General features: G+C 38.4%; 1 protein-coding gene across 8 annotated transcripts in view; it reads right to left on the minus strand.

Moving 5' to 3' along the window:
• The window catches only part of CNOT1 (CCR4-NOT transcription complex subunit 1), a 148,822-nt gene that overhangs the window by 78,258 nt on the left and 43,479 nt on the right, over positions 1–27,085 (minus strand). For all 8 annotated transcript variants that reach the window (XM_073225564.1, XM_073225567.1, XM_073225562.1 and 5 more), the window contains exons 3-12: positions 15,680–15,787; positions 15,008–15,106; positions 14,568–14,636; positions 14,424–14,478; positions 13,612–13,815; positions 12,174–12,342; positions 10,337–10,463; positions 10,085–10,195; positions 7,698–7,868; positions 7,141–7,268 (exon numbers count right to left, since the gene is read on the minus strand). In XM_073225564.1, the coding sequence (XP_073081665.1) occupies positions 7,141–7,268; positions 7,698–7,868; positions 10,085–10,195; positions 10,337–10,463; positions 12,174–12,342; positions 13,612–13,815; positions 14,424–14,478; positions 14,568–14,636; positions 15,008–15,106; positions 15,680–15,787 (1,241 nt within the window). The remainder of the gene's footprint in view (positions 1–7,140; positions 7,269–7,697; positions 7,869–10,084; positions 10,196–10,336; positions 10,464–12,173; positions 12,343–13,611; positions 13,816–14,423; positions 14,479–14,567; positions 14,637–15,007; positions 15,107–15,679; positions 15,788–27,085) is intronic.

Genomic DNA, 27,085 nt, shown 5'->3' on the forward strand with positions numbered 1-27,085 from the left:
TTTCCTATACACTAACAACGAATCAATAGAAAGAGAAATCAGGAAAACAATTCCATTCACCATTGCATCAAAAAGAATAAAATACCTAGGAATAAACCTAACCAAGGAAGTGAAAGACTTATACTCTGAAAACTACAAGTCACTCTTAAGAGAAATTAAAGGGGACACTAATAAATGGAAACTCATCCCATGCTCATGGCTAGGAAGAATTAATATCGTCAAAATGGCCATCCTGCCGAAAGCAATATACAAATTTGATGCAATCCCTCTCAAATTACCAGCAACATTCTTCAATGAATTGGAACAAATAATTCAAAAATTCATATGGAAACACCAAAGACCCCGAATAGCCAAAGCAATCCTGAAAAAGAAGAATAAAGTAGGGGGGATCTCACTCCCCAACTTCAAGCTCTACTACAAAGCCATAGTAATCAAGACAATTTGGTACTGGCACAAGAACAGAGCCACAGACCAGTGGAACAGATTAGAGACCCCAGAAATTAACCCAAACATATATGGTCAATTAATATTTGATAAAGGAGCCATGGACATACAATGGCAAAATGACAGTCTCTTCAACAGATGGTGCTGGCAAAACTGGACAGCTACATGTAGGAGAATGAAACTGGACCATTGTCTAACCCCATATACAAAGGTAAACTCAAAATGGATCAAAGACCTGAATGTAAGTCACGAAACCATTAAACTCTTGGAAAAAAACATAGGCAAAAACCTCTTAGACATAAACATGAGTGATCTCTTCTTGAACATATCTCCCCGGGCAAGGAAAACAACAGCAAAAATGAGCAAGTGGGACTACATTAAGCTGAAAAGCTTCTGTACAGCGAAAGACACCATCAATAGAACAAAAAGGAACCCTACAGTATGGGAGAATATATTTGAAAATGACAGATCTGATAAAGGCTTGACGTCCAGAATATATAAAGAGCTCACACGCCTCAACAAACAAAAAACAAATAACCCAATTAAAAAATGGGCAGAGGAACTGAACAGACAGTTCTCCAAAAAAGAAATACAGATGGCCAAGAGACACATGAAAAGATGCTCCACATCGCTAATTATCAGAGAAATGCAAATTAAAACTACAATGAGGTATCACCTCACACCAGTAAGGATAGCTGCCATCCAAAAGACAAACAACAACAAATGTTGGCGAGGCTGTGGAGAAAGGGGAACCCTCCTACACTGCTGGTGGGAATGTAAATTAGTTCAACCATTGTGGAAAGCAGTATGGAGGTGCATCAAAATGCTCAAAACAGACCTACCATTTGACCCAGGAATTCCACTCCTAGGAATTTACCCTAAGAACGCAGCAATCAAGTTTGAGAAAGACAGATGCACTCCTATGTTTATCGCAGCACTATTTACAATAGCCAAGAATTGGAAGCAACCTAAATATCCATCGGTAGATGAATGGATAAAGAAGATGTGGTACATATACACAATGGAATACTACTCAGCCATAAGAAGTGGAAAAATCCAACCATTTGCAGCAACATGGATGGAGCTGGAGAGTATTATGCTCAGTGAAATAAGCCAAGCGGAGAAAGAGAAATACCAAATGATTTCACTCATCTGAGGAGTATAGGAACAAAGGAAAAACTGAAGGAACAAAACAGCAGCAGAATTACAGAACCCAAAAATGGACTAACAGGTACCAAAGGGAAAGGAACTGGGGAGGATGGGTGGGCAGGGAGGGATAAGGGGGGGGAAGAAGAAGGGGGGTATTAAGATTAGCATGCATGGGGGGGAGGGAGAAAGGGGAGGGTGGGCTGCACAACACAGAGAGGACAAGTAGTGACTCTACCACATTTTGCTAAGCTGATGGACAGTAACCGTAATGTGGTTGTTAGGGGGGACCTGATATAGGGGAGAGCATAGTAAACATAGTATTCTTCAGGTAAGTGTAGATTAAAAATTTAAAAAATAAAAAAGAAAGAAAGAAAGAAAAGGGGGATTACTCCTTAACAGGATAAAACTATTGGTAAATCAAAGATCAACGCATGCTTTAAATATCCTTAATGTTGATCACTTAAAGGGTGTCAGATGATCAGCTATGGAGGTACTCTTTTCTGATAATATTCCTTTCTCTTAATTAAAAAAAAAAAAAAAAAAAAGCAGTTACTGTGTGCTGACCTCCAATGAGTTCTGCACAGTGGTATAGAGGGCATGTCAAAGTGTGGGCAAAGGGTCTGTTTGTTTCTACGCAGAAGATCAAGGCCTAGCTTGGATACCCAGAAAATGAACTAAGATACGATATGAGGAGGAGCTTCCGGCATCAGCACTCTCTGGAGGACTCGTGCCGGGGGATGATCATCAAAAAGCCTCCACAGGGATCCGGACGATGCTGCGGTTGTGGCTGCATCCAGCCCACCGTCTCCTGGACTTGCCATAAGAAGGAGGAGGGAGATGTCTAGGCTGGCATGTGCATACAGTGAGACAACGAATTTGACTGGATCTGTACTGTTGGAACTCAACCAGGAGTTGGGAGGGGTGCAAGTTGTAGCACCCCAAAATCTCATGACTATAGACTATCTATGGTTAAAAGAACATATGGGATGTGAACAGATCCCAGAAATGGGCTGCTTTAATTTGTCTGATGGTTCAAGTACAGTTCGAAAATATCCATCATATCATAGATAAATTTTCACAAATGCCTAGGGTGCCTAAATGGTTTTCTTGGCTTCACTGGAGATGGCTGGTAATTATAGATTTGCTTTGTTTATGTCACCGTATTCCTATTATGTTAATATGTGTGTGCAAATTAGTTAGTAGTTTAAAACCTATACATACTTAAGGTACTATACAAGAAGATATGTCAAAGAAATAATCAATCCTCCCAAGTTTCCTTCATATGCTACATCTATAGCTTTTCTTCTTCCTTCCTAATTACAAACCTTAAATAGAATTCGTGCCTCATATCGAATTTACCGAGTATCATAATTCCTCCAGGTGGTAAAGATACCTCGAGACAAGTGCTGGGCATAGAAGCCACAGGGCATAAATCTGCAAAGAAGTTAAAAGCTAACCTTTGCAAACAATATGGCTTCTCTCTCACTTACCAACTTTACATTTCCCTGTATGGCCCCGGAAGATGACTGGTTAGCCAGAGACGGGTAAGATTCCTCAAGGGAGGAACAACCTAAGACAGGCACAGTCGCAGGGGGGCCATCAGGTGAGAATTTGGGGATCAACAGAGGTGAGGCTCAGAACCTCACCCCCCCTGCTTTGAGAGAAATCTTCTGCATCCGTGGATGTCTTGCTGCCCTTGTCTAGCCTGGATTAATACTTAGTCCATAGGCACACACCTGATCATCTGATCATCTACATTTGCCTTCTTACAGCACTAAACTATGTTTTCTACCTTTATCTTGCATCTACCTTCCACTTCAGCATTTTATTAAAAATAAAAATAATAATAATAATAGGAGAAATGTGGGATCAACATATAAATCAAGTACAAAAATCAAATGAATATTCATATTTGACCTGATGGTTTATAGGTCATATTGCATGATCAAAACCGAAAGTTTCTGTGATGAATGCCCTTGTACTGTTCACCATGTAAGAATTTATTCACTCTGTAAGAATTCGTTCACCATGTAAGAACTTGTTCGTTATGCTTCAGAAGATTGGAGACTGACGAGAATTAGGCTTGAGATGGATTAATGATTGTACATTGAGCATTGACCCCCCTATACTGAATTTTATTGTTGTTAACAACCATTTGATCAATAAATATGAGAGATGCCCTCTCAAAAAAAAAAAAAAAAAAAAAAAAAAACAACAACAACAAAAAAAAAAAGGGTTAAATATACATTTGCTTGTGTATGCACTGAGCATTTCTAGAATGAGAAACTGAAAACAGCAGATGTCTCTAAAGTGAGGAACTGGCAACTGGGAGACAGTGGTAGAACTGACTTTTCACTGTATAGCCTTTGAATCTTCTGCATTTTGTATCATAACCATGTGTTACTCAAACAATAAATACTTTTCAAAACAAAAAAAAAAAAAAAAAAAAAGAGTAAAATACCTAGAAATAAACCTAACCAAGGAAGTGAAAGACCTATACTCTGAAAACTACATGACACTCATGAGAGAAATTAAAGAATATACCAGTAAATCGAAACACATTCCATGCTCATAGTTAGAATTAATATTGTCAAAATGGTCATCCTGCCTAAAGCAATCTACAGATTCAATGCAATCCCTATCAAAATACCTACAGCATTCTTCACTCTGTAAAGAACTAGAGAAAATCATTCTAAAATTCATATGGAACCACAAAAGACCCTGCATTGCCAAAGCAATCCTGAAAAGGAAGAATAAAGCTGGGTGATTATGCTCCCTGACTTCAAGCTCTATTACAAAGCCACAGTAATCAAGGCAATTTGGTACTGGCACAAGAACAGACTGATAGACTAGTGGAAGACTACAGAAAGCCCAGATACAAACCCAAGCACATATGGTCAATTAATATAAGATAAAGGAGCCATGGATATACAATGGGGAAATGACAGCCTCTTCAACAGCTGGTGTTGGCAAAACTGGACAGATACATATAAGAGAATGAAACTGGATCATTGTCTAACCCCATACACAAAGGTAAACTCAAAATGGATCAAAGACCTGAATGTAAGTCATAAAACCATAAAACTCTTAGAAAAAAACATACGCAAAAATCTCTTGGACATAAAATTGAGCAACTTCTTCGTGAACATATCTCCCCAGGCAAGGGAAACAGAAGCAAAAATGAACAAGTGGAACTACATCAAATTAAAAAGCTTTTGTACAGCAAAGGACACCATCAGCAGAACAAAAAGACATCCTACAAGTATGGGAGAATATATTCATAAATGACATGTCTGATAAGGGGTTGACATCCAAATTATATAAAGAGCTCACACACCTCAACAAACAAAAAGCAAATAAGCCAATTAAAAAATGAGCAGAGGAGCTGAACAGGTACTTCTCCAAGAAGAAATTCAGATGGACAACAGGCACATGAGAAGATGCTCCACATCACTAATCATGAGAGAAATGCAAATTAAAACCATAATGAGATATCACCTCATACCAGTTAGGATGGCCAACACCCAAAAGACAAACAACAACAAATGTTGGCGAGGATGTGGAGAAAGGGGAACCCCCCTACACTGCTGGTGGGAATGTAAACTAGTTCAGCCATTGTGGAAAGCAGTATAGAGGTTCCTCAAAAAGCTCCAAATAGAAATAGCATTTGACCCAGGAATTCCACTTCTAGGAATTTACCCTAAGAATGCAGCAACCCAGTTTGAAAAAGACATGTGCACCCCTATGTTTACTGTAGCACTATTTACAATAGCCAAGAAATGGAAACAACCTAAGTGTCCATCAGTAGATGAATGGATAAAGAAAAGGTGGTACATATACACAATGGAATACTATTCAGCCATAAGAAAACAAATCCTACCATTTGCAACACCATGGATGGAGCTAGAAGGTATTATGCTCAGTGAAATAAGCCAGGTGGAGAAAGATTAGTATCAAATGATTTCACTCATCTGTAGAGTAAAACAAAGAAAAAACTGAAGGAACAAAACAGCAGCAGACTCACAGAACCCAAGAATGGACTAACAGTTACCAAAGGGAAGGGACTGAAACTAATGAGGAGGGTGTATGGGGAGGGAGGGAGAAGGGGATTAAGGGGCATTTGATTAGCACACATAATGTAGAGGAGCACAGGGAAAGCAGTATAGCACAGAGAAGACAAATAATGACTCTACAGGATCTTACTATGCTGATGGACAGTGACTCTCATAGGGTATGTGGGAAGGACTTGATAATGGGGGGAATGTAGTACTGACAATGTTGTTCATGTGAAACCTTCATAAGATTGTATAGCAATGATACCTCAATAAAAAAAACTTTATGTTTCTATATACTTTCATGCTAATTTCAAAGGCATTCCAAATTAACAGGGAGTAAGTAGTGAAGGAGAGAGAATAACCACAGATCCTTCTTACCAAAGAGATATCAAAGACTTTTACTATTGATGTGAAAAATAGAACACAACATCACAGAGTTTAGGAATAGTCAAAAATCCAAAGTATTAACAGACACAAATCATATACAAGAAAAATCCTTCACAAAAATACAGCCTGAACACTTACTTTGGTAATGCAAAGAAATAGATTGAATGGGGAAAGGACACACTTTAGAACAAATCACTGCTTGCTTGGGTCAATCTTTCAGAACAGGAAATAGCAAACTAAATTTGGCGATGTAAACAGGCCACATCCCACCTGCTGCCTATTGCTGTAAATAATACTCTGCTGTAACAGACCCCAACACATATTTATATTGTGCTACAACAGAAGAGTTAAGCTGTTCCTACAGAGACTATCTGGCCCCCAAAGCCACATGTTAACACTTTACAGAAAGTTTATCATTCCTTTTTTTAAAAGATCTGACAATGCCTAAGATACTTTAAACTGCCCTAAAAGTACAACCCACAGGCAAAAAATAAAGACAATACTCTGTTCCATGCTTGAAAGTATCCCAGGAGAGTATGATTAGGGGGAAAAACAGAAGAAACATCATAAAGTAGGTGCCTTCAGGGACCAGACCATGCCCCTTCTCTATTACATTCACCAGTGATGGAAGGACTTTCACCATCCTTACCGCACATCCCCAGTGAGGAGTGACTTGAGTTCCAGGAGTAACCCAGAGTCAGATTCTCCCTCAGAAATTAGCCCTTGGAACACAGAGAAACTAAGTAATTTAGCTGAAAGTATTAGATTTGATGGGTTGGTCATCTCAGGATACTGCCAGTTAATCTATAGAAAGAATAAAGGGATCTAATACTAAGAAAGAAGTATGAATCTCCTTCCCACACTTGACAGCTTCAGAAAATACCTACTGGCAGACTTTGCAGAGGAGAGATGTAACTATCTAGACATAAAAGGATTAAAAATAGGTTTTTAATCCACCAACACAGCCTCTATAAAAATTTAAGGTAAGGAGACGCATTAAAAATACTGTTTCATTTAGACCTTTAAACTATGTAGTTGCTATTAATTTTATATTTCAAAAAAGTACAAGTGACCTTTTCTAGAAAAGCTAGATGAGAGTGTTTACCATGTGGCAATTTCTCGATTGTCATCCTCTGGTGGTGCTTTCAAAATATCAGTGGCAACAGTATGACAGGGATAGTCAGCAAAACAGAAGATCTCTGGGTTTATAAGGGAATGCTGAATGAAGGAGAGCTGGAACAAGAGAAAGAAGTCCTTATCACCAAAAATGACTCGGAATGCTATAAAATTTGGAACATTTTTATTAGGCTAATCTGAATCTTAAGGTTATTAAGACTGACAATATCCCCTTAAAATCTTAATTACTGGCTTTTTCAAAACCACCAATAACTCACACACATGCAACTCATGAAAGTTGTATGAGGAGATGGCCTTGGAGACAAACATCATCAAACTACTGGGAAAACAGCTTGACTGCTACACTTCAACTGAATCTGAATAGTACTAAGCTGCTATAAATCATTTCAAAATTTACAACAATCTCTGACCTATGCAAAACAAGTTCTACTTTAAGAGAATATTTTAATGAATGAGTTGATGGCACTAAAAAACAAGTCAGTTATTATTTTGTTCCCCTTCTATAGCTAAACACCAGTCACTTACCTGGCCTTCTGCATGTTTCCAAGGTCTATATATGAGATCTACTGGGAACACTTCCATACCCAGACCCCTCTGAATGCCATAAACCACATTATGAAGTCCTTTACTGTCACGAATTTGAAACCCAGGATGGTCTAGTTCGTAAGTTACTTCCTTAAAATTCAAACTCGGGTTCTGAAAGAAAAACATTTCAAAGCTTAATCAACAAAAGTGTACATATTTTGATGTGTTATCTAAAGCTGAATTAAATCTGAAGTTCAATCAAAATGTTATCATAATAAACTCAAAGTCATCTGAATCTTTCTGGCATTTCCCAAATAGACTTAGAAAGGTAAATTCTTAATATTCAGACTCAACTGGCTCTACTAGCTAGGTACTACAACCTTTCTGTTCATAACATACTTCGGAACATGTGAGTATGAAAAGAACTCTCTCTTCCCCTACTCTCTCTCAAAGGAACACTCCCACCACAGCATGGCAAATAAATAACTCTTCTTTCAATGCCACTTGTCTTTACACCAAGATTCTACCTTGACACAAAGTGGCAATGATAAATCAATTACCCCCAACACCATCCTTCACTAATTACAGATCTCTCCTGAAAGCATCCCAATGTATGCACCAGGGAAAGTAGTCTAGAGACGTTATGTCAAAATGACTGAATATTCCATTTAAAAAAACATCCTATGAAAAGGTACTCAAAAAACCAGAATAAGCCTTCTTAAGAGAAACACAGAGCAATGGAAACAAGTTTATGAGAAATAATTTACCAAACACTGCACAGAGTATTAAATATATTTTATACTAGAAAGGAAGAACTCTGCTTTTAAATTTCTGTAACCACAGTATCACAACCAGTTTGGTTTTGCTCTAAGGTGACTCCTTTCAGGCCATGCACACTCTAATGCTTGTTTTGTATATGGTGCAAAGAACAAACGTTAAAGGGGGTATCACTCAAAGGCAACAAGAGCATTCAGCAATCTTTCCTTTGTAGAATTTGTTTCCAGGACTGTGACACAACAGAACCATAAATGCACTCTTTAACAACACTACCGTAGATAGAAATTAGTTAAGCCCACATACCCTTGTGGTTTCCTCCTCCCATCCTTGGTGGGCAGTCAGGAGAAGTAATTATTGACCCCTATGCATATCTGAAATTGTCCTGTTTCCTGCCTACAAAAAATGTACAGAAACTTCTAACATATAAGAAAAGAAAAGGTTACTAATTAGCTCAATTGTTCAACACCACAGTGTGGGAGCTCATCTATATAGCCTTTTGCAATCTATGAAAACAGATCAAAATAGCTTCAGATAACATGGAATATGGTCCTCTGCAGTTCTTAATGAGTATTTTCAATAGGACAATAAAGTAGAAAGATGGAACTGTTGAGTGAGAAGGCCATGTTTTCACTTTTACAAGACAATCACAGGTCAAAATCAAACCAATTAACTCCTTATTGCTTAAGTGATGGGACTGTGGTTTTATTTTGCTCTTCTTTCTTTCCAAGTTTTCTGCCATGATCACATATCATTTTTTCCACTCAAGGAGTAAAGGAGAATAGGTCTGAACACTTTAAATCCATCTACTAATAAGAAAAAGAAAACTCAATAATGGCGTTAGTAGTAAGTTGTAAGGTCATAAAGAACAGCATGATCTTCCGTAACTCAAATTTACCTACAAATTACAAATATAGAAAACTAAAAATGAGAACTATAACCTGACACCTTATAAAGAATGTTTTAAGTACACGCAGTCCTTAGTATTATATTTTGTTCCTTGACATTTTACAAACAAGACAGATGGTATTTTATCTTGACTCCACTATTTTCCCACTGACTAAATTTCATCACTACCTTTTACTATCTGAAAGTTTCACTTCTTCATGTTTTATTTAAGCATTTTAACATTTTAGGAGACATACTTCATTAATCTGGGAGCCAATTAGTTTGTGGATATTTCGGAAATAGAAGTAGTAAGATTAAAGTATGGATTTTTATCATCCCTATCCACCAAAATCAAGGTTGGCGGGAATATTTTTGTACCTTCCAAGAAATATTCACAAGGCCTCCTTTCTCAGTAATTCCTCATACAATTGCTCCCTTGCAACAAATTCATACCTCCAAAAAAAAAACCACACACACCAACATTCCTCAGATCACCTCAAAAGTGCCACTCAAAATTATGTAGCAACAACTCCTAAGGAACAAAACTGAAATTTGACTATGTATTATTTCTAGTATATAATTATCTTGGACACTTCTTTACTTTTGAGACAATGAAGTTGGGAATTGCAGAACATTGCTGTTTTCCTTCAGCTGGGCATATCAGTCATTGAAATTTGCTTTCTTTGGGCTTTATCACACTAACAGCATGAATTACATGTACTCACTAGTTCTTTGAGAACATCAATCAAGACTTCTACATTCCATGTGTGTGCCTGTGCTCCATCACTTTTATCTTTTCCATCACTCCAGATCCCACTGCCAGGAGCAGAGATACTCTGTAGAAGTAAAATTAGAATTAAACAGACCTAAGTATTTAATATTCAGCCCTGGTTGGTAGAACGATCATACTCTAATTTAGTAAATAAAAAGGGAAGGTCATTAACTCATGTTGTAAAACTACCGATTTCTACACTTACCTGTAATGGAATTCCATCTGTTAATCCTGAATGAGTTCGTGCCATCATTCCCAAAACTCTTGCAACCTGGGCAGCTGTGACCTCCCGAACACCAAATTGCATGATTATATTGCGACATTCTTCAATACTGAAACAGAAATTAAACTTCAGAAAAATGCTACCACCCTCAATATCAAGGTTAAGAAATGCTAATATAAAATGAGCCCTTGAAAAAATTAAATAAAGTAAAATAAAAATAAATAAATAAAATGAGTCCTTGAGGGAAATCCCTAGAATTTTACTAAATAGGCAGAGTAACAAGCTTCATTTCTTGTTACTTACATATAGCTAGGAATGTAAGAATTTCCACTACTTAAGTAAGAAAATGGTAAATGTTTCTTTCTTTTTACTGTGTCTATATGAGATGAATGGTAGCTGAACCTGTAATGGTCAAACCATCATGCTATATGCCTTAAATTTACACAGTGGCATATATCAATTATTTCTCAACAAAACTTGAAAAAAAAAATGGAGAAAGTATAAAAGATCAAAGGGAGAAAATGAACCAAGAGTAATGATTATCCTTCCAAAGACACAAAATGTATCCTCCTCAATCTTCACCATGAATCAAGTTATTCTTTAAAATACTGAAAGTCAAAATAAAAAAATACTGATAGTCAAGGTGTTCGGTTATTCTAAAGTGTGCAATTACTGAAAATACATCCTAACTTTTTTACTTTGCATCTTGAAGATTAATTACAAGTTTTATGCCAGGCACATATGCACATACAACAAATACACTTTCAAACGTAAGTGGAAATGTGGTTTATATGAGAGTTTTCAAAACATTTTAAGTGATACTTAAAACCAACACAAAGCACATTAATGCCCTTAATTAACTGACACTCAGGAAAACATTAGCAATCCACTATATAGCACAGTTGCAGGTGCTACCAAAAGGTGAAACTATTTCTTTTGGTGTCCCTGGGAGGTGAGAAAAATATGCAGGAGACACGGTATTAAAAGAGGCAGAAAAGAAAGCTGTAGAAGATAAAGGTAACGTGAGAAAATTAAGTGTGAGGACAGTGACAAGAAAATTAGACATGTCGGCTAATACCAGTTTCACAAATCCCCTAAATCTAGAAGTGCCTATCCTGGAAACAGGTCTAGGAACCTCTGAATCCTTAAATTTGAGAAACTAGGGGGGGAATGGAAAGACAGAAATTCAGCCACCAGGATATTTACAGCTGCTACCAAAACCAGTAAAGGCATACCACAGAGACATTGTGGATTCGGTTCCAGACCCACCACAGTACAGCAAATACCACAATAAAGTGAGGCAAATGCATTTCTTGGTGTCGAGGGCATATAAAAGTTATGTTTACACTATGCTGTAGTCTATTTAGTGTACAATAGCATTGTATATTAAAAAACAATGTACACACCTTATTTTTAAAATGCTTTTAAAAAAAAACCACTAGCTATCTTCTGAACTTTCACTGAGTCATAATCACTAACCTCAGATCACTATAACAAATACAGTAATAATGAACAAGTTTGAAATACTGCAAGAATTACCAAAATGTGACACAGAGACACAAAATGAGCAAATGCTGTTGGGAAAAGTTGCCAACAGATCTGCTCAATGTAAGGCTGCCACAAATCTTCAATTTGTAAAAATAAAATTTCTGCAAGACACAGTAAAATTAGGTATGCCTGTATGTGGAAGATTAAATCTAGAAGCGAAATTCTTGAGACAAAGGTAATATATTAAGGAATTTGGGGAACTTGCTTTAAAGAAATTACATCGTGTGTGGCACAAGAGTAATCACAAGTTAATGTATATCTTATTACCAACCTTGCACAAAAGCCATATCCTACTTCTTGCATGAAATCAGCCAAAGAGCTCTCCATCATGGTTTTAGCCACCCCTCCAGAATCAGGCAGGATCCTGTCCATTAGAATGTCCCGTTTTTCAGGGTATAAAAGTGGTGCAAGCACCACGGGACAGCGTTCCTGGGGAAAATCTGAAGGAGTGAAAAGGTTACAACTGCTATGCTGATTAAAACCAAGTTCTCTCTTTTACTCTCTCTAAAAGTCCCTAGATCCTGAGTCTTCCACATGTTCATATTCAAAGCAAACTTTATTCATTTTTCTCCAGTCTAGCTAGATCAAGTTATGACTTAACACAAATTCCAAAATTTACATGTTTTGTATCACAAAACTTTCTCACGAGTGTATTCTTATTTTTTTATTATTAGGATCCCAGATCTACTGACCAATTCACAAACTAAATATTATTTTATTTCACTAAGAAGTGGAAAACTTTGTATCAATGTGAAAGTTAATGCAGGTTAAAATTAAACTATATCAACATTATAATGAACAAAAATAACAGTGAAGATGGATAGTGATTATTCCACTATCAAAGATTTGTTTAAAAAGATTAGTTCTCTCAATCTTCTGCATCCGTGGATGTCTTGCTGCCCTTGTCTAGCCTGGATTAATACTTAGTCCATAGGCACACACCTGATCATCTGATCATCTACATTTGCCTTCTTACAGCACTAAACTATGTTTTCTACCTTTATCTTGCATCTACCTACCACTTCAGCATTTTATTAAAAATAATAATAATAATAATAATAGGAGAAATGTGGGATCAACATATAAATCAAGTACAAAAATCAAACAAATATTCATATTTGACCTGATTGTTTATAGGTCATAATGCATGATCAAAACCGAAAGTTTCTGTGATGAATGCCCTTGTACTGTTCACCATGTAAGAATTTATTCACTATGTAAGAATTCGTTCACCATGTAAGAACTTGTTTGTTATGCTTCAGAAGATTGGAGACTGACGAGAATTAGGCTTGAGATGGATTAATGATTGTACATTGAGCGTTGTCCCCCCTATACTGAATTTTATTGTTGTTAACAACCATTTGATCAATAAATATGAGAGATGCCCTCTCAAAAAAAAAAAAAAAAAGATTAGTTCTCTCTCTAAAAGAAGGATCAGAGTAAGAATGGCAACAATGGAATCAGGAGTTACCTTGGGGTAATAATGCCAATAGCCAAGGTCAAGTAGGTATATCAACAACAACAAATTTTCGAACTACAGTATAAGGCCTTTCACTTTCATTTTCTAAATTATAAAAACTCCCTTAAAAGACTACCAAGTATAAGAACAGAAGGTACATCACTGCCTTCACTTGTATTCTAAAATCCTTGTCATATATTTGTGTTCAATCAAAGAAATCATCCTTTGTAAGCTACAGACATTCCTTTACCTCTGCGCAGCGTATTAAGAAAAGCGTCTATCTGTTCCTGTCCAACTCCAAATGCTCCCTTCTGCCCAAAGAGGAGATGGGAGAGGAGGAGATGTAAGACCTCTATTGCTATATCTTGGAAGCCACCTTCTTGATTTCCACTGACGTCTGCGTCAATGTAAGAACGCAGAAGATCTGGAAGCTTCTGTTTGATAAACTGGGCAGCTAGAAGTCAGGCAAACCAAAAAACACAAATTATTTCAGCTCCACAATAGGTAAAAAGTCACATATCATTAAAATACAGATGATCATCATTCTCATTCACCAACTAACTCACCCGTCACCCTCCGTTTTCATACCTCTTGTTAGTACGTATAAAATAGATCCACTGCCAGGACCAGCGGGAGGGAAATAGAGTGTGTTTCATTTTGTAAGATGAAGTTTCAGACATATGTTACTCAATAATGTGATCTAATTACTACTACTGAACTGCACACCTAAAAATTGTTAGGAGGGTGAATTTTATATGTGTTCTTAGCATACAAAAGAGAGACCAAAAGAACATCATTTTAAACTATCTTACTCCCAAAATCTCAACTATGGATCCTCAAGATTAAAAAGTCCATGGATACAGCATAGAAAATATATTCAATAATATTGTATTAACTTTATATGGTAACAAATGATAACTGTTTGTGGTGAACATTCTGTAATGTACATTGTCAAATTGCTATGTTGTACACCAGAAAATAGTGGTATTTTATATCCACTAAAAAAAAGGATTTTAAAGACTCCAGTTTCACTAAAGGGTCTGTGGGCAAAAGGGAACTTACCAAAACCTCTGAGATCTGAGCTGGAAGAATTCAAGAGGGCAAGGCCAAAAATGACCTGAAATAAGAAGTGTTAGATTGACCAAAGAGTCAAGCAGCTGTTTTTAATTCTAATTTTGCCTATGTCTCTTTTCTTAAATCACTTACCTCTTGTACTTTGCTTAACTTGAGAACTTTACTCAGCTGGGCAAATAAGTGGGGTGCAGGCTTCAAACTCTGAAACAAATTGAACTTTATTTTAAAGCAAGAAGAACTTAACAATTCAAAAAGGTTTTAAAAGCACATGTTCACCCAATTATGAAACCACATAGGAGTGTCATAATCCTGTAGTGTTTCTAGAAACACTACACGATGTCCTAGAACTGTGAGCTGACAAACACAGACCTTCACATGGTCTGGTTTTAGTAAGATTCTATTTATTTTCAAATTGTCTTGCTTTTGTCAGAAAGCTACAGAAATTCTGAAGTAATATTTTAAATTGCAATTTTAAAATTAAAACATGCCACGAGATCAAGGCTTAAGGTCTTTTTGGGAAGCCTAATAAGAGATCACATTTTAGGACTGCCAAAGATAAAAGCAATACCAACCTTCTGATAGTGCAATGGATTATCAATAGCATAGGACAGCGTCGAGATAAAATTTGGCTTCGTAATCAGCGACGCACACTCCTGAATCAGAAACTGAGTCTTTAAAAATAAAAATCAAGTTTCATTAGCATTAACAGTTATCTTGCACAAATGGAAGCAGAGGTGCTCAGAACATTAAATGTAATCCACTACTGTATGTTTCTACATTATCAAAATCAGCTCTTTAAAAATCCTATTGAAGTTACTTAAAGTCTATTAGCAACAGTGTTAAACCAAAACCTCTACAGAATAGAGCATACTGACAAGATAACTATAAGGAATAATATCATAACAAACTGTTACCAGACTGAAAATCAAGCCCCAAAAAACTCAATCTAGAACAGAGATTCCCCTCTCTGCCTTACTTATGTGTCAAACAGGATTTCCCCACATTCCTCCTTCCTGGTCTGGATCCCCAGCTCTCTAAGCCTGAACTAGGTAACTGTAATTGTCTGTAGCCAGGAAGAGAAGGGAAAGACCAAAAAAGGAGAAGTCCCAATACCTTTTAGCCATTCTGTTAAGAGTATTTCTGGATGCTACTTGTATGTGTCATTTCCTATGTGTACTATTCCCCCCAAAAAATTCACTGAACAGTTAGATCTAAGTGAACATAAACCCTGTAACCCCAAATACCTGATGAAAATCTTTGCCACTGCTTTTACCATCGCCACTGAAATCCACATGTGAAAATAGGCAGCGTAATAAATGCCTATCTGCCTCAGGACCGTGCCGATTCACAATCTAAAAAGACCAAAAACACGACTTTGTAGTTAACATTAAGGAGGATTTCATTAAGAAAAACAATCTCTAGGCAGAATCCCACATTATTCTACAAGTTGTTTATTTTGGAATAAGAGTTACAGGAACCACTGAGATGGAGATTTCAATATTTTTAGAATTATTTTTTAAGTCACTGGCAAGAAAAGCTTCCAATTAATATAAGCCCACAGAACTGCTTTGTTCAACATCTACACCAAAAACACCAAGTAGTATACATGCATAACATGTAAGAATACAAAGAATATATAAGGCAATAATTTATAACAAACTTGACTCACAAAAGCATTGCTTTTTCTAAGCATTATTTTTGCCCTAAAAATATACCCTGAAATCTAACACAAGTTTGACTTTTTTACAATAGCCTACAAGACCCTAAACCAGACTGACTTCAGTACTATCAGACACTATCCCTGAGCTCTGCTAGTTTCTTACTGTTTCTCAAATTTACCACTGGTAAAGCTCCAGGTATCTACTCATGGTTTGTTCTTGCACTTCTTTTAGGTTTCTGTTCTACAGTCATCTCATCAATGAGGACTTTGTAACTACCCTCCCTAAAGAAACAAGATCTGTCTCACTATCACCCCTTAACCCTGCCTTTATTTTTCCCCATAGCACTGACCATCACCTGGTTAATTTATTTTCTATGTCCCTAACTTGAATTTAAGTTGCACAAGAACAGAAAATTTATGGTCATGTTCACTTCTTTGCATCTAATCACAGCTTAGCACATTGTATGTGCAGAGTAATCATATATTAAAACATTACAAATAACAAGTATTTGGCTACCTAGATTTTGGGCTAAATATGCTACTGGGCTTCCTTGGTTCAATTTTCAACAACTCTGACCCCAAGTTACTCCCATTTCACAAATGAGGAGATGGAAACATAAAACTAACTCCATAAAGCTAACAACAGTTTATGAGTTGAGGGATCTGGACTCATCATCAGAATCCAAAGCTTATACTCTTCTCACTGCATAATTATGTGACAGCTGTCTAAATTAACTTAATTCAGTTCCAGTTTTTCCCATCCAGAAAATCTGGGAGTTAAGACCAATCTTTACATTGTCCCCAGACATCTTAAAGTTAAAATCTATATAATCAATAAAAACCTCTGCTATCTCTAAAGATTACATGAACCTATTCACAACACACCGGTTTTGGGGTTCTTATTATTCCTTAAATCCTAGAAAGGCAGAGATTATTGTTCTCCTAACCTCTGGAATGCTGAAGACATTATCTAGAAGAGCCAACACAAATTATTTAAGAATAGAATTACACTCAACCAACCAGACCCCTCAGGCTCAAAAGATCAAGCATATCTGCTAGATAAATATTTGCTGAGTACATGCTAGATACCTAATTCAAGGTAGTGCAAACACAGCACTAGAGGAGACCAACAGGTTCCATAGGCCTCATTAAGTACATTTTCATGAAGGAAGAAAAGTACAGGCAAAAATTTCTGAAATACTGTCATATGAAGAAAATAAAACAGGGTTATGTGATATTGATGGGAGGGAGGTGGCACCTCAGAGAGGCATTCCTAAAAATATTGTAAGCTGTGACTTAAAATACTGAAATGAGAACCACAGATACAGCTGGAAGAACATTTAAAACAGAAGATAGACAGTGCACAAAGGCTTTTCAGTAACAGAAAAAAAAGGCAGAGGGATTCTGACTGATGAACATTCTTATCTGGTACTGTTACAGCAAACTAAAAAATGGGAGATTCCATTAGACTGTCAATGCCCAAGAAACAAAACAAAAAACTTTTAAAGTTTGTTTGATCAGCAAAATTTTTTATCTCTTACTATCCTTTACATTTATTTCTATATTATTTTATAATTTTACAGTTGCTTTTATAGCTACTCAATCTTCTCAACACTAGAAAATATGTCTCAAAAATATATGTATAATATATGTGACACCATACTGCCCTTCACTAAGAGCAACTGTTTTCTTCTTCTAAAACTGAAGTGACATTAAAATACAATCCTGGAAAAAAAAAATACAATCCTGGGTTGCAGAAATGCTGAAATAAGATTTTACTGATCCCACTAGATACTTTTACTTAAAATTCCACCCACTGGGCAGGAGAGAAGAGTAAGATAATTCAAAGATTTAGTTAAGTAACTACCATACAATCTTGATTAACAAAATCTTCAGGCTGTATTACAAATAAAGTAACTATATCAAAGGCATTCTACAATCGTTCTGTAATCTTATTTGTAGCTACAGTAAAACTTTCTCATCTAGGACTCACATGTTAAGAGAGACATTAAAAAATACTGCATCTATGCAGTATTTTATGATAGTAGAAATTCTATGCAATTCTATGATAGTAGAAATTCAGAAAATCATGTGGAATGGATGGGAAAATGGGGCACTATCTGGCCTAAAGAACATACATGAGGGAAGATTAAGGACTAATTCTGTAAAGGTACTTACATGAAATATTAAATCTTATTCAGAAAAAGAACCTCAAACATTTTATTTTATATTACATGGAAATTCCTAGTAAGGTTGTCTGCAAATGGTAATGGGTAATCTTATGAGGTGGCTGGCTAACTTCCAGTCAGAAACAACAAAAATCCCTCTCTCTATTACCACTTTTAAAATGCTTCCTTGGTTAAAAATTGGTAAGGCATCAATTATCTGAGGACTTACAGCTTCAAACCCAGCTCCTAAAAATAGATTAAACACTTACACACACACACACACACACACACACACACACACACACACACACACACACACACACGGATTCTCTCATAAGCTCAAAATTTATATAAATAAATATACGAAACCTAGCCTAAGAGGTTATCTCTGAAGTCCCCCAAATGCCCCAGATTCTATACAATTAAAAATGGCAGATCTTTAAAATTTATATTTAAGGCAGTAACTCTACATTATGATTACAGTTACAGCAATTGGAATAATTACACTATATCTAAAAATACATAAGGCTTCATACAAATAACGTAGCATTTCGTATTTCTTACACTTGTTAATCATATTTTAACTGCTAAAAATACTCATATTTTACATTGCATTTTCTGTACAAATACATTGGGTTGCTTTATACAGTGCATCTATTCAAAGAGTTTAATATATTGAAACATGTAAAATTTTTGCAGCAAACAGAAAGGTTACTTCTAACAGAAAAAGCATTAATTTAAGGACAAACACTTTAAACTAGTAGGTAAAATCTAATGGAACTAAGTAAGTACTTTTTACTATTCTAGTCTCTTAAATGACAAAAATGTTTTAATTCCATTTTCACCAAAACATTCTCTCAAAAAGTGGCCCAGAGAGACATGGTAGATACTTCTGGATTTTGTTTTTTTTCTGATGTATCACTGATATACAACCTATAAGTTTCAAGTTTCAGCAGTTATCCATATTATTAAATCCTACCCTGCCCACTAGTGCCGTCACTATCTGTAAAGTAGGAAGATGTTACAGAATTACTGGCTATATTCTCCATGTTGTACTACACGGGAAGTTCATTCTTTACTAATTAACTCAAATGAGAAGAAACGCAAGTTTCTATTTGGGGCTAATAAATCCAGAAATAAAAATATTTAGGACTGAAGAATGTCTATATATATATATATATATATATATATATATATATATATATATATATATATATATATATGAAAAAATTTCATTTGTTCAAGTGATGAATCTGGGATAAGATGAGCCATGAAAGAGGCTATATATTTAGAGACCCATATCACCACATAAAAACTGCAGAATGCTGGAAGAGATAAAGCTGAGGAACAACCAACTCATGATGTCACTTCTGATAAACAAACCATCCACCAAAGAAAAACGTTAGAAAAGTGAAATGGGAGGAGGACGCAAGATGGCGGCATGAGTAGGGCAGCGGAAATCTCCTCCCAAAACCATATATATTTTTGAAAATACAACAAATACAACTACACTTAACAGAGAAACCACAAGATACAGTACAACAGCCAGGCTACATCTACATCTGCAAGAACTCAGCATCTCACGAACAGGGTTACATATAAAGCCACAACCAGGCGGGACTTGAGCACGCCCCCCACTCCAGCTCACCGGCGGGAGGAAAGGAGTCAGGGTAGGAAGGGAGTGTAAGCACAGGGCTGCTAAATAACCAAGCCCTACTAATCTGCACCAGGAGCACACACACAGCACATGGTGTACTGGATATTAGAGAAATGGAAAAGTAAAATTTGCGAGTGGGTCCCCATAGCCGGCTCCCCTGGGACAAAAGAAAAGTGAGTGCTTTTTGAAAGTCTTAAAGGGACAGGGGCTTAACAGCTGGATGGAATTGTCCCGGCACACTCAGCCCAGAAGGCTGGGAATCCTGAGGAACTTCAGGTGTCCTAACCCCAGGAGTGGGAAAGCAGCTCTGAAGCCCCTCACGGTGATAAGCAGCCTGCCATTCGTTCCCCCTGCCGGCACTGCCCCGCCACAGCGGCCAAGCAGCCACAGAGCGGCCCCACCCACAGCAAACTCCCAGAGTCTCCTCCCAGCACACAGCTAACTAGGACAGATGCAGAGGCTGCCACCAGCGTGCAGCTGACCGGCACAGACAGGAAGCCGGGGCAAGGTGCGAACGGGCGATGTTCTCACAGGAGAGCATACCTAGCGCGACTGCCACTCCCTGCAGGGCTCTGAGCTACTACCGAGACCTACCCCACCCACGGCAGCTCAGGGGATTAACCCAGAGACGGACGCCTATGTGCGGATAAACGGTATAGGCAGCGGAGAGGGGAAGGCAACTAGTAATGAGGAAGGGACTTTGTTCTCCTGGCTGATACATGCACCAATTGCCAATGATCACTTCTATTGCCATAAAAAAGGAGAAGAACCTGGTCCAGTCCAAAATCACTCAAACAACACCACAGAAAGGGCCTGGAGAGATAGATATAACCAATCTTCCAGAAAAAAAAAAAATTTAAAGTCATAACCATGCTGACAGAGCTGCAGAAAAAAATGCAAGAGCTACGGGATGAAGTGTGGAGGGAGATAACAGAAATGAAACAATTAATTGAAGGGCTTAAGAGCAGACTGGATAAGGTGCAAGAGACTATTAATGGAACAGAAATCAGACAACAGGAATACAGAGAAGCTGAGGTAGAGAGAGATAAAAGGATCTCCAGAATGAAAGAATATTTAAAAAACTGTGTGACCAATCCAAACAGAAAAATATTCACATTATAGGGGTACCAGAAGAAGAGAGAGAAAAAGGGATACAAAGTGTCTTTGAAGAAATAATTGCTCAAAACTTCCCCAAGCTGGGGAAGGAAATAGTCTCTCAGACCATGGAAGCCTACAGATCTCCCAACACAAGGGACCCAAGGAGGACAGCACCAAGACATATAATAATTAAAATGGCAAAGATCAAAGACAAGGACAGAGTATTAAAGGCAGCCAGAGAAAGAAAAAAGTCACCTTCAATGGAAAACCCATCAGTCTATCATCAGACTTCTCAACAGAAACCTTACAGGCCAGAAGAGAATGGCATGATATATTTTATGCAATGAAACAGAAGGGCCTTGAACCAACAACACTATCCAGAACGATTATCATTTAAATATGAAGGAGGGATTAAACAATTCCCAGACAAGGAAAAGTTGAGGGAATTTGCCTCCCACAAACCACCTCTACAGGGTATTTTAGAGGGACTGCTGTAGATGGAAGCACTCCTAAGGCCAAATAGATGTCACCAGAAAACATAAAATCACAGCAAAGAAAGAAGAACAATCAAATACTAACTAGAGGCAAAAAATAAAATCAACTACCCACAAAAGTAGTCAAAAGAAACACAAAAGGGCGGGAGCCAAGATGGCGGCGTGAGTAGAGCAGTGGAAATCTCCTCCCAAAAACACATAGAGCTATGAAAATATAACAAAGAAAAATCTTCCTAAAATAGAGACCACAGGACACAGGACAACATCCAGACCACATCCACACCTGCAAGAACCCAGCGCCTTGTGAAGGGGGTAAGATACAAGCCCCAGCCCGGCGGGACCCGAGCGCCCCTCCCCCCGGCTCCCGGCGGGTGGAGAGAAACCGGAGCAGTTTTTTTTTTTTTGGCGAGCGCTTTTTGGAAGCCTTAGAGGGACGGGCCCCCGTTGCTGGGGAGGCAGGGTGGCGGGACCGGTGAGGAGGTGCCTGGGAACGGCGCCGGAGGACAAAGAATATCCCGCGTTTCTCCCTGCGAGACCTGGGGGCGGGTGCCTGAGACCGGTGCCTGAGGACGGAGGAGGTCGCGCGTTTTTCCCCTTTTTTTTTTTTTTCTCTTTTTGGCAAGCGCTTTTTGGAAGCCTTGAAGGGACGGGGACCCCAGTGCTAGGGAGGCACGGTGGCGGGACTGGTGAGCGGGTGGCTGGGACCGGCGCCTGAGGACAAAGAATATCCCCCATTTTTCCCTGCGGGACCGGTGGGCGGGTGCCTGAGACCGGCACTTGAGGACAGAGGAAATAGCGCGTTTTTCCCCTTTTTTTTTCTCTTTTCTGCGAGTGCTTTTTGGAAGCCTAAAAGGGACAGGGACCCCGGTGCTAGGGAGGCAGGGCGGCGGGACTGGTGAGCGGGTGCCTGGGACCGGCACCTGAGGACAAAGAATATCCCGCATTTTTCCCTGTGGGACCGGTGGGTGGGTGCCTGAGACCAGCACCTGAGGACGGAAGAAATCGCGCGTTTTTCCCCTTTTTTCTCTCTCTTTTTGCCAAGTGCTTTTTGGAAGCCTTGAAGGGACAGGGACCCCGGTGCTAGGGAGGCAGGGCGGCGGGACTGGTGAGCGGGTGCGTGGGACCAGTGCCTGAGGACCAAGAATATTGAGCGTTCCTTCCCTGCGGGACCGGTGGGTGGGTGCTTTTTGGAAGCCTTGAAAGGACAGGGACCCTGGTGCTAGGGAGACAGGGCAGCAGGACCAGTGCGCGGGTGCCTGGGACCGGCACCTGAGGAAAAAAAAAAAAAAATCGCGTGTTTTTTCTTTTTTTTTTCCTTTCTGTTCCCTCTCTCATTGTTGCTGTTGTTGTTTTGGTTTGGAGAGTGCTTTTTGGAAATCTTAAAGGGGCAGGACAGGTCACTTAGACCAGAAGCAGGGAATCTGGGGATCTCTGGGCACTCTAACCCCCTGGGCAGCAGGGAGCACAGAGGCCCCTTACGGAGATAAATAGTCTCCTGGCTGCTCCCCCTCCAACGGGGCTCCACCATTTTGGAGGAACAGCCCCAGCCAGGCCAAGCCCACAGCAACAGTGGAGATAAACCCCAAAGCAACTGGGCAGGAAGCAGAAGCCCTGTCTGCGCACAGCTGCCCAGCACAAGCCACTAGAGGTCGCTATTCTCCCAGGAAAAGGCTACAAACCAACAAGAAGGGAAGCTCTTCCAGCGGTCACTTGTACCAGCTCTGCAGACTATCTCTATCACCATGAAAAGGCAAAACTACAGGCAGACAAAGATCACAGAGACAACACCTGAGAAGGAGACAGACCTAACTAGTCCTCCTGAAAAAGAATTCAAAATAAAAATCATGAACATGCTGACAGAGATGCAGAAAAAAATGCAAGAGCAATGGGATGAGATGCAGAGAAAAATGCAAGAGCAGTGGGATGAGATGCAGAGAAAAATGCAAGAGCAGTGGGATGAAGTCCGGAAGGAGATCACAGATGTCAGGAAAGAGATCACAGAAGTGAAACAATCCCTGGAAGGATTTATAAGCAGAATGGATAAGATGCAAGAGGCCATTGAAGGAATAGAAGCCAGAGAACAGGAACGTATAGAAGCTGACATAGAGAGAGATAAAAGGATCTCCAGGAATGAAACAACACTAAGAGAAATATGTGACCAATACAAAAGGAAAAACATTCGTATTATAGGGATACCAGAAGAGGAAGAAAGAGGAAAAGGGATAGAAAGTGTCTTTGAAGAAATAATTGCTGAAAACTTCCCCAAACTGGGGGAGGAAATAATCGAACAGACCATGGAATTATACAGAACCCCCAACAGAAAGGATCCAAGGAGGACAACACCAAGACACATAATAATTAAAATGGCAAGGATCAAGGACAAGGAAAGAGTTTTAAAGGCAGCTAGAGAGAAAAAGGTCACCTATAAAGGAAAACCAATCAGGCTAACATCAGACTTCTCAACAGAAACCCTACAGGCCAGAAGAGAATGGCATGATATACTTAATGCAATGAAACAGAAGGGCCTTGAACCAAGGATACTGTATCCAGCACGACTATCATTTAAATATGATGGTGGGATCAAACAATTCCCAGACAAGCAAAAGCTGAGGGAATTTGCTTCCCACAAACCACCTCTACAGGGCATCCTACAGGGACTGCTCTAGATGGGAGCACTCCTAAAAAGAGCACAGAACAAAACACACAACATATGAAGAATGGAGGAGGAGGAATAAGAAGGGAGAGAAGAAAAGACTCTCCAGACAGTGTATATAACAGCTCAATAAGCGAGCTAAGTTAGGCAGTAAGATACTAAAGAAGCTAACCTTGAACCTTTGGTAACCACGAATCTAAAGCCTGCAATGGCAATAAGTACATATCTTTCAATAGTCACCCTAAATGTAAATGGACTTAATGCACCAATCAAAAGACATAGAGTAATAGAATGGATAAAAAAGCAAGACCCATCTATATGCTGCTTACAAGAAACTCACCTTAAACCCAAAGATAAGCATAGACTAAAAGTCAAGGGATGGAAAAACATATTTCAGGCAAACAACAGTGAGAAGAAAGCAGGGGTTGCAGTACTAATATCAGACAAAATAGACTTCAAAACAAAGAAAGTAACAAGAGATAAAGAAGGCCACTACATAATGATAAAGGGCTCAGTCCAACAAGAGGATATAACCATTCTAAATATATATGCACCCAATACAGGAGCACCAGCATATGTGAAGCAAATACTAACAGAACTAAAGAGGGAAATAGACTGCAATGCATTCATTGTAGGAGACTTCAACACACCACTCACCCCAAAGGATAGATCCACCGGGCAGAAAATAAGTAAAGACACACAGGCACTGAACAACACACTAGAACAGATGGACCTAATAGACATCTATAGAACTTTACATCCAAAAGCAACAGGATATACATTCTTCTCAAGTGCACATGGAACATTCTCCAGAATAGACCACATACTAGCTCACAAAAAGAGCCTCAGTAAATTCCACAATATTGAAATTCTACCAACCAATTTTTCAGACCACAAAGGTATGAAAGTAGAAATAAATTCTACAAAGAAAACAAAAAGGCTCACAAACACATGGAGGCTTAACAACATGCTACTAAATAATCAATGGATCAATGAACAAATCAAAATAGAGATCAAGGAATATATAGAAACAAATGACAACAACAACACTAAGCCCCAACTTCTGTGGGATGCAGCGAAAGCAGTCTTAAGAGGAAAGTATATAGCAATCCAGGCACACTTGAAGAAGGAAGAACAATCCCAAATGAATAGTCTAACATCACAATTATTAAAACTGGAAAAAGAAGAACAAATGAGGCCTAAAGTCAGCAGAAGGAGGGACATAATAAAGATCAGAGAAGAAATAAACAAAATTGAGAAGAATAAAACAATAGCAAAAATCAACGAAACCAAGAGCTGGTTCTTTGAGAAAATAAACAAAATAGATAAGCCTCTAGCCCAACTTATTAAGAGAAAAAGAGAGTCAACACAAATCAACATAATCAGAAATGAGAATGGAAAAATCACGACAGACTCCACAGAAATACAAAGAATTATTAAAGACTACTATGAAAACCTATATGCCAACAAGCTGGAAAACCTAGAAGAAATGGACAACTTCCTAGAAAAATACAACCTCCCAAGACTGACCAAGGAAGAAACACAAAAGTTAAACAAACCAATTACAAGCAAAGAAATTGAAACAGTAATCAAAAAACTACCCAAGAACAAAACCCCGGGGCCGGACGGATTTACCTCGGAATTTTATCAGACACACAGAGAAGACATAATACCCATTCTCCTTAAAGTGTTCCACAAAATAGAAGAAGAGGGAATACTCCCAAACTCATTCTATGAAGCCAACATCACCCTAATACCAAAACCAGGCAAAGACCCCACCAAAAAAGAAAATTACAGACCAATATCCCTGATGAACGTAGATGCAAAAATACTCAATAAAATATTAGCAAACAGAATTCAACAGTATATCAAAAGGATCATACACCATGACCAAGTGGGGTTCATCCCAGGGATGCAAGGATGGTACAACATTCGAAAATCCATCAACATCATCCACCACATCAACAAAAAGAAAGACAAAAACCACATGATCATCTCCATAGATGCTGAAAAAGCATTTGACAAAATTCAACATCCATTCATGATAAAAACTCTCAGCAAAATGGGAATAGAGGGCAAGTACCTCAACATAATAAAGGCCATATATGATAAACCCACAGCCAGCATTATACTGAACAGCGAGAAGCTGAAAGCATTTCCACTGAGATCGGGAACCAGACAGGGATGCCCACTCTCCCCACTGTTATTTAACATAGTACTGGAGGTCCTAGCCATGGCAATCAGACAAAACAAAGAAATACAAGGAATCCAGATTGGTAAAGAAGAAGTTAAACTGTCACTATTTGCAGATGATATGATACTGTACATAAAAAACCCTAAAGACTCCACTCCAAAACTACTAGAACTGATATCGGAATACAGCAAAGTTGCAGGATACAAAATCAACACACAGAAATCTGTAGCTTTCCTATACACTAACAACGAATCAATAGAAAGAGAAATCAGGAAAACAATTCCATTCACCATTGCATCAAAAAGAATAAAATACCTAGGAATAAACCTAACCAAGGAAGTGAAAGACTTATACTCTGAAAACTACAAGTCACTCTTAAGAGAAATTAAAGGGGACACTAACAGATGGAAACTCATCCCATGCTCATGGCTAGGAAGAATTAATATCGTCAAAATGGCCATCCTGCCGAAAGCAATATACAAATTTGATGCAATCCCTCTCAAATTACCAGCAACATTCTTCAATGAATTGGAACAAATAATTCAAAAATTCATATGGAAACACCAAAGACCCCGAATAGCCAAAGCAATCCTGAAAAAGAAGAATAAAGTAGGGGGGATCTCACTCCCCAACTTCAAGCTCTACTACAAAGCCATAGTAATCAAGACAATTTGGTACTGGCACAAGAACAGAGCCACAGACCAGTGGAACAGATTAGAGACCCCA

Source organism: Manis javanica, chromosome 17, assembly GCF_040802235.1.
Source record: "Manis javanica isolate MJ-LG chromosome 17, MJ_LKY, whole genome shotgun sequence".
Taxonomy (NCBI): Eukaryota; Metazoa; Chordata; class Mammalia; order Pholidota; family Manidae; genus Manis; species Manis javanica.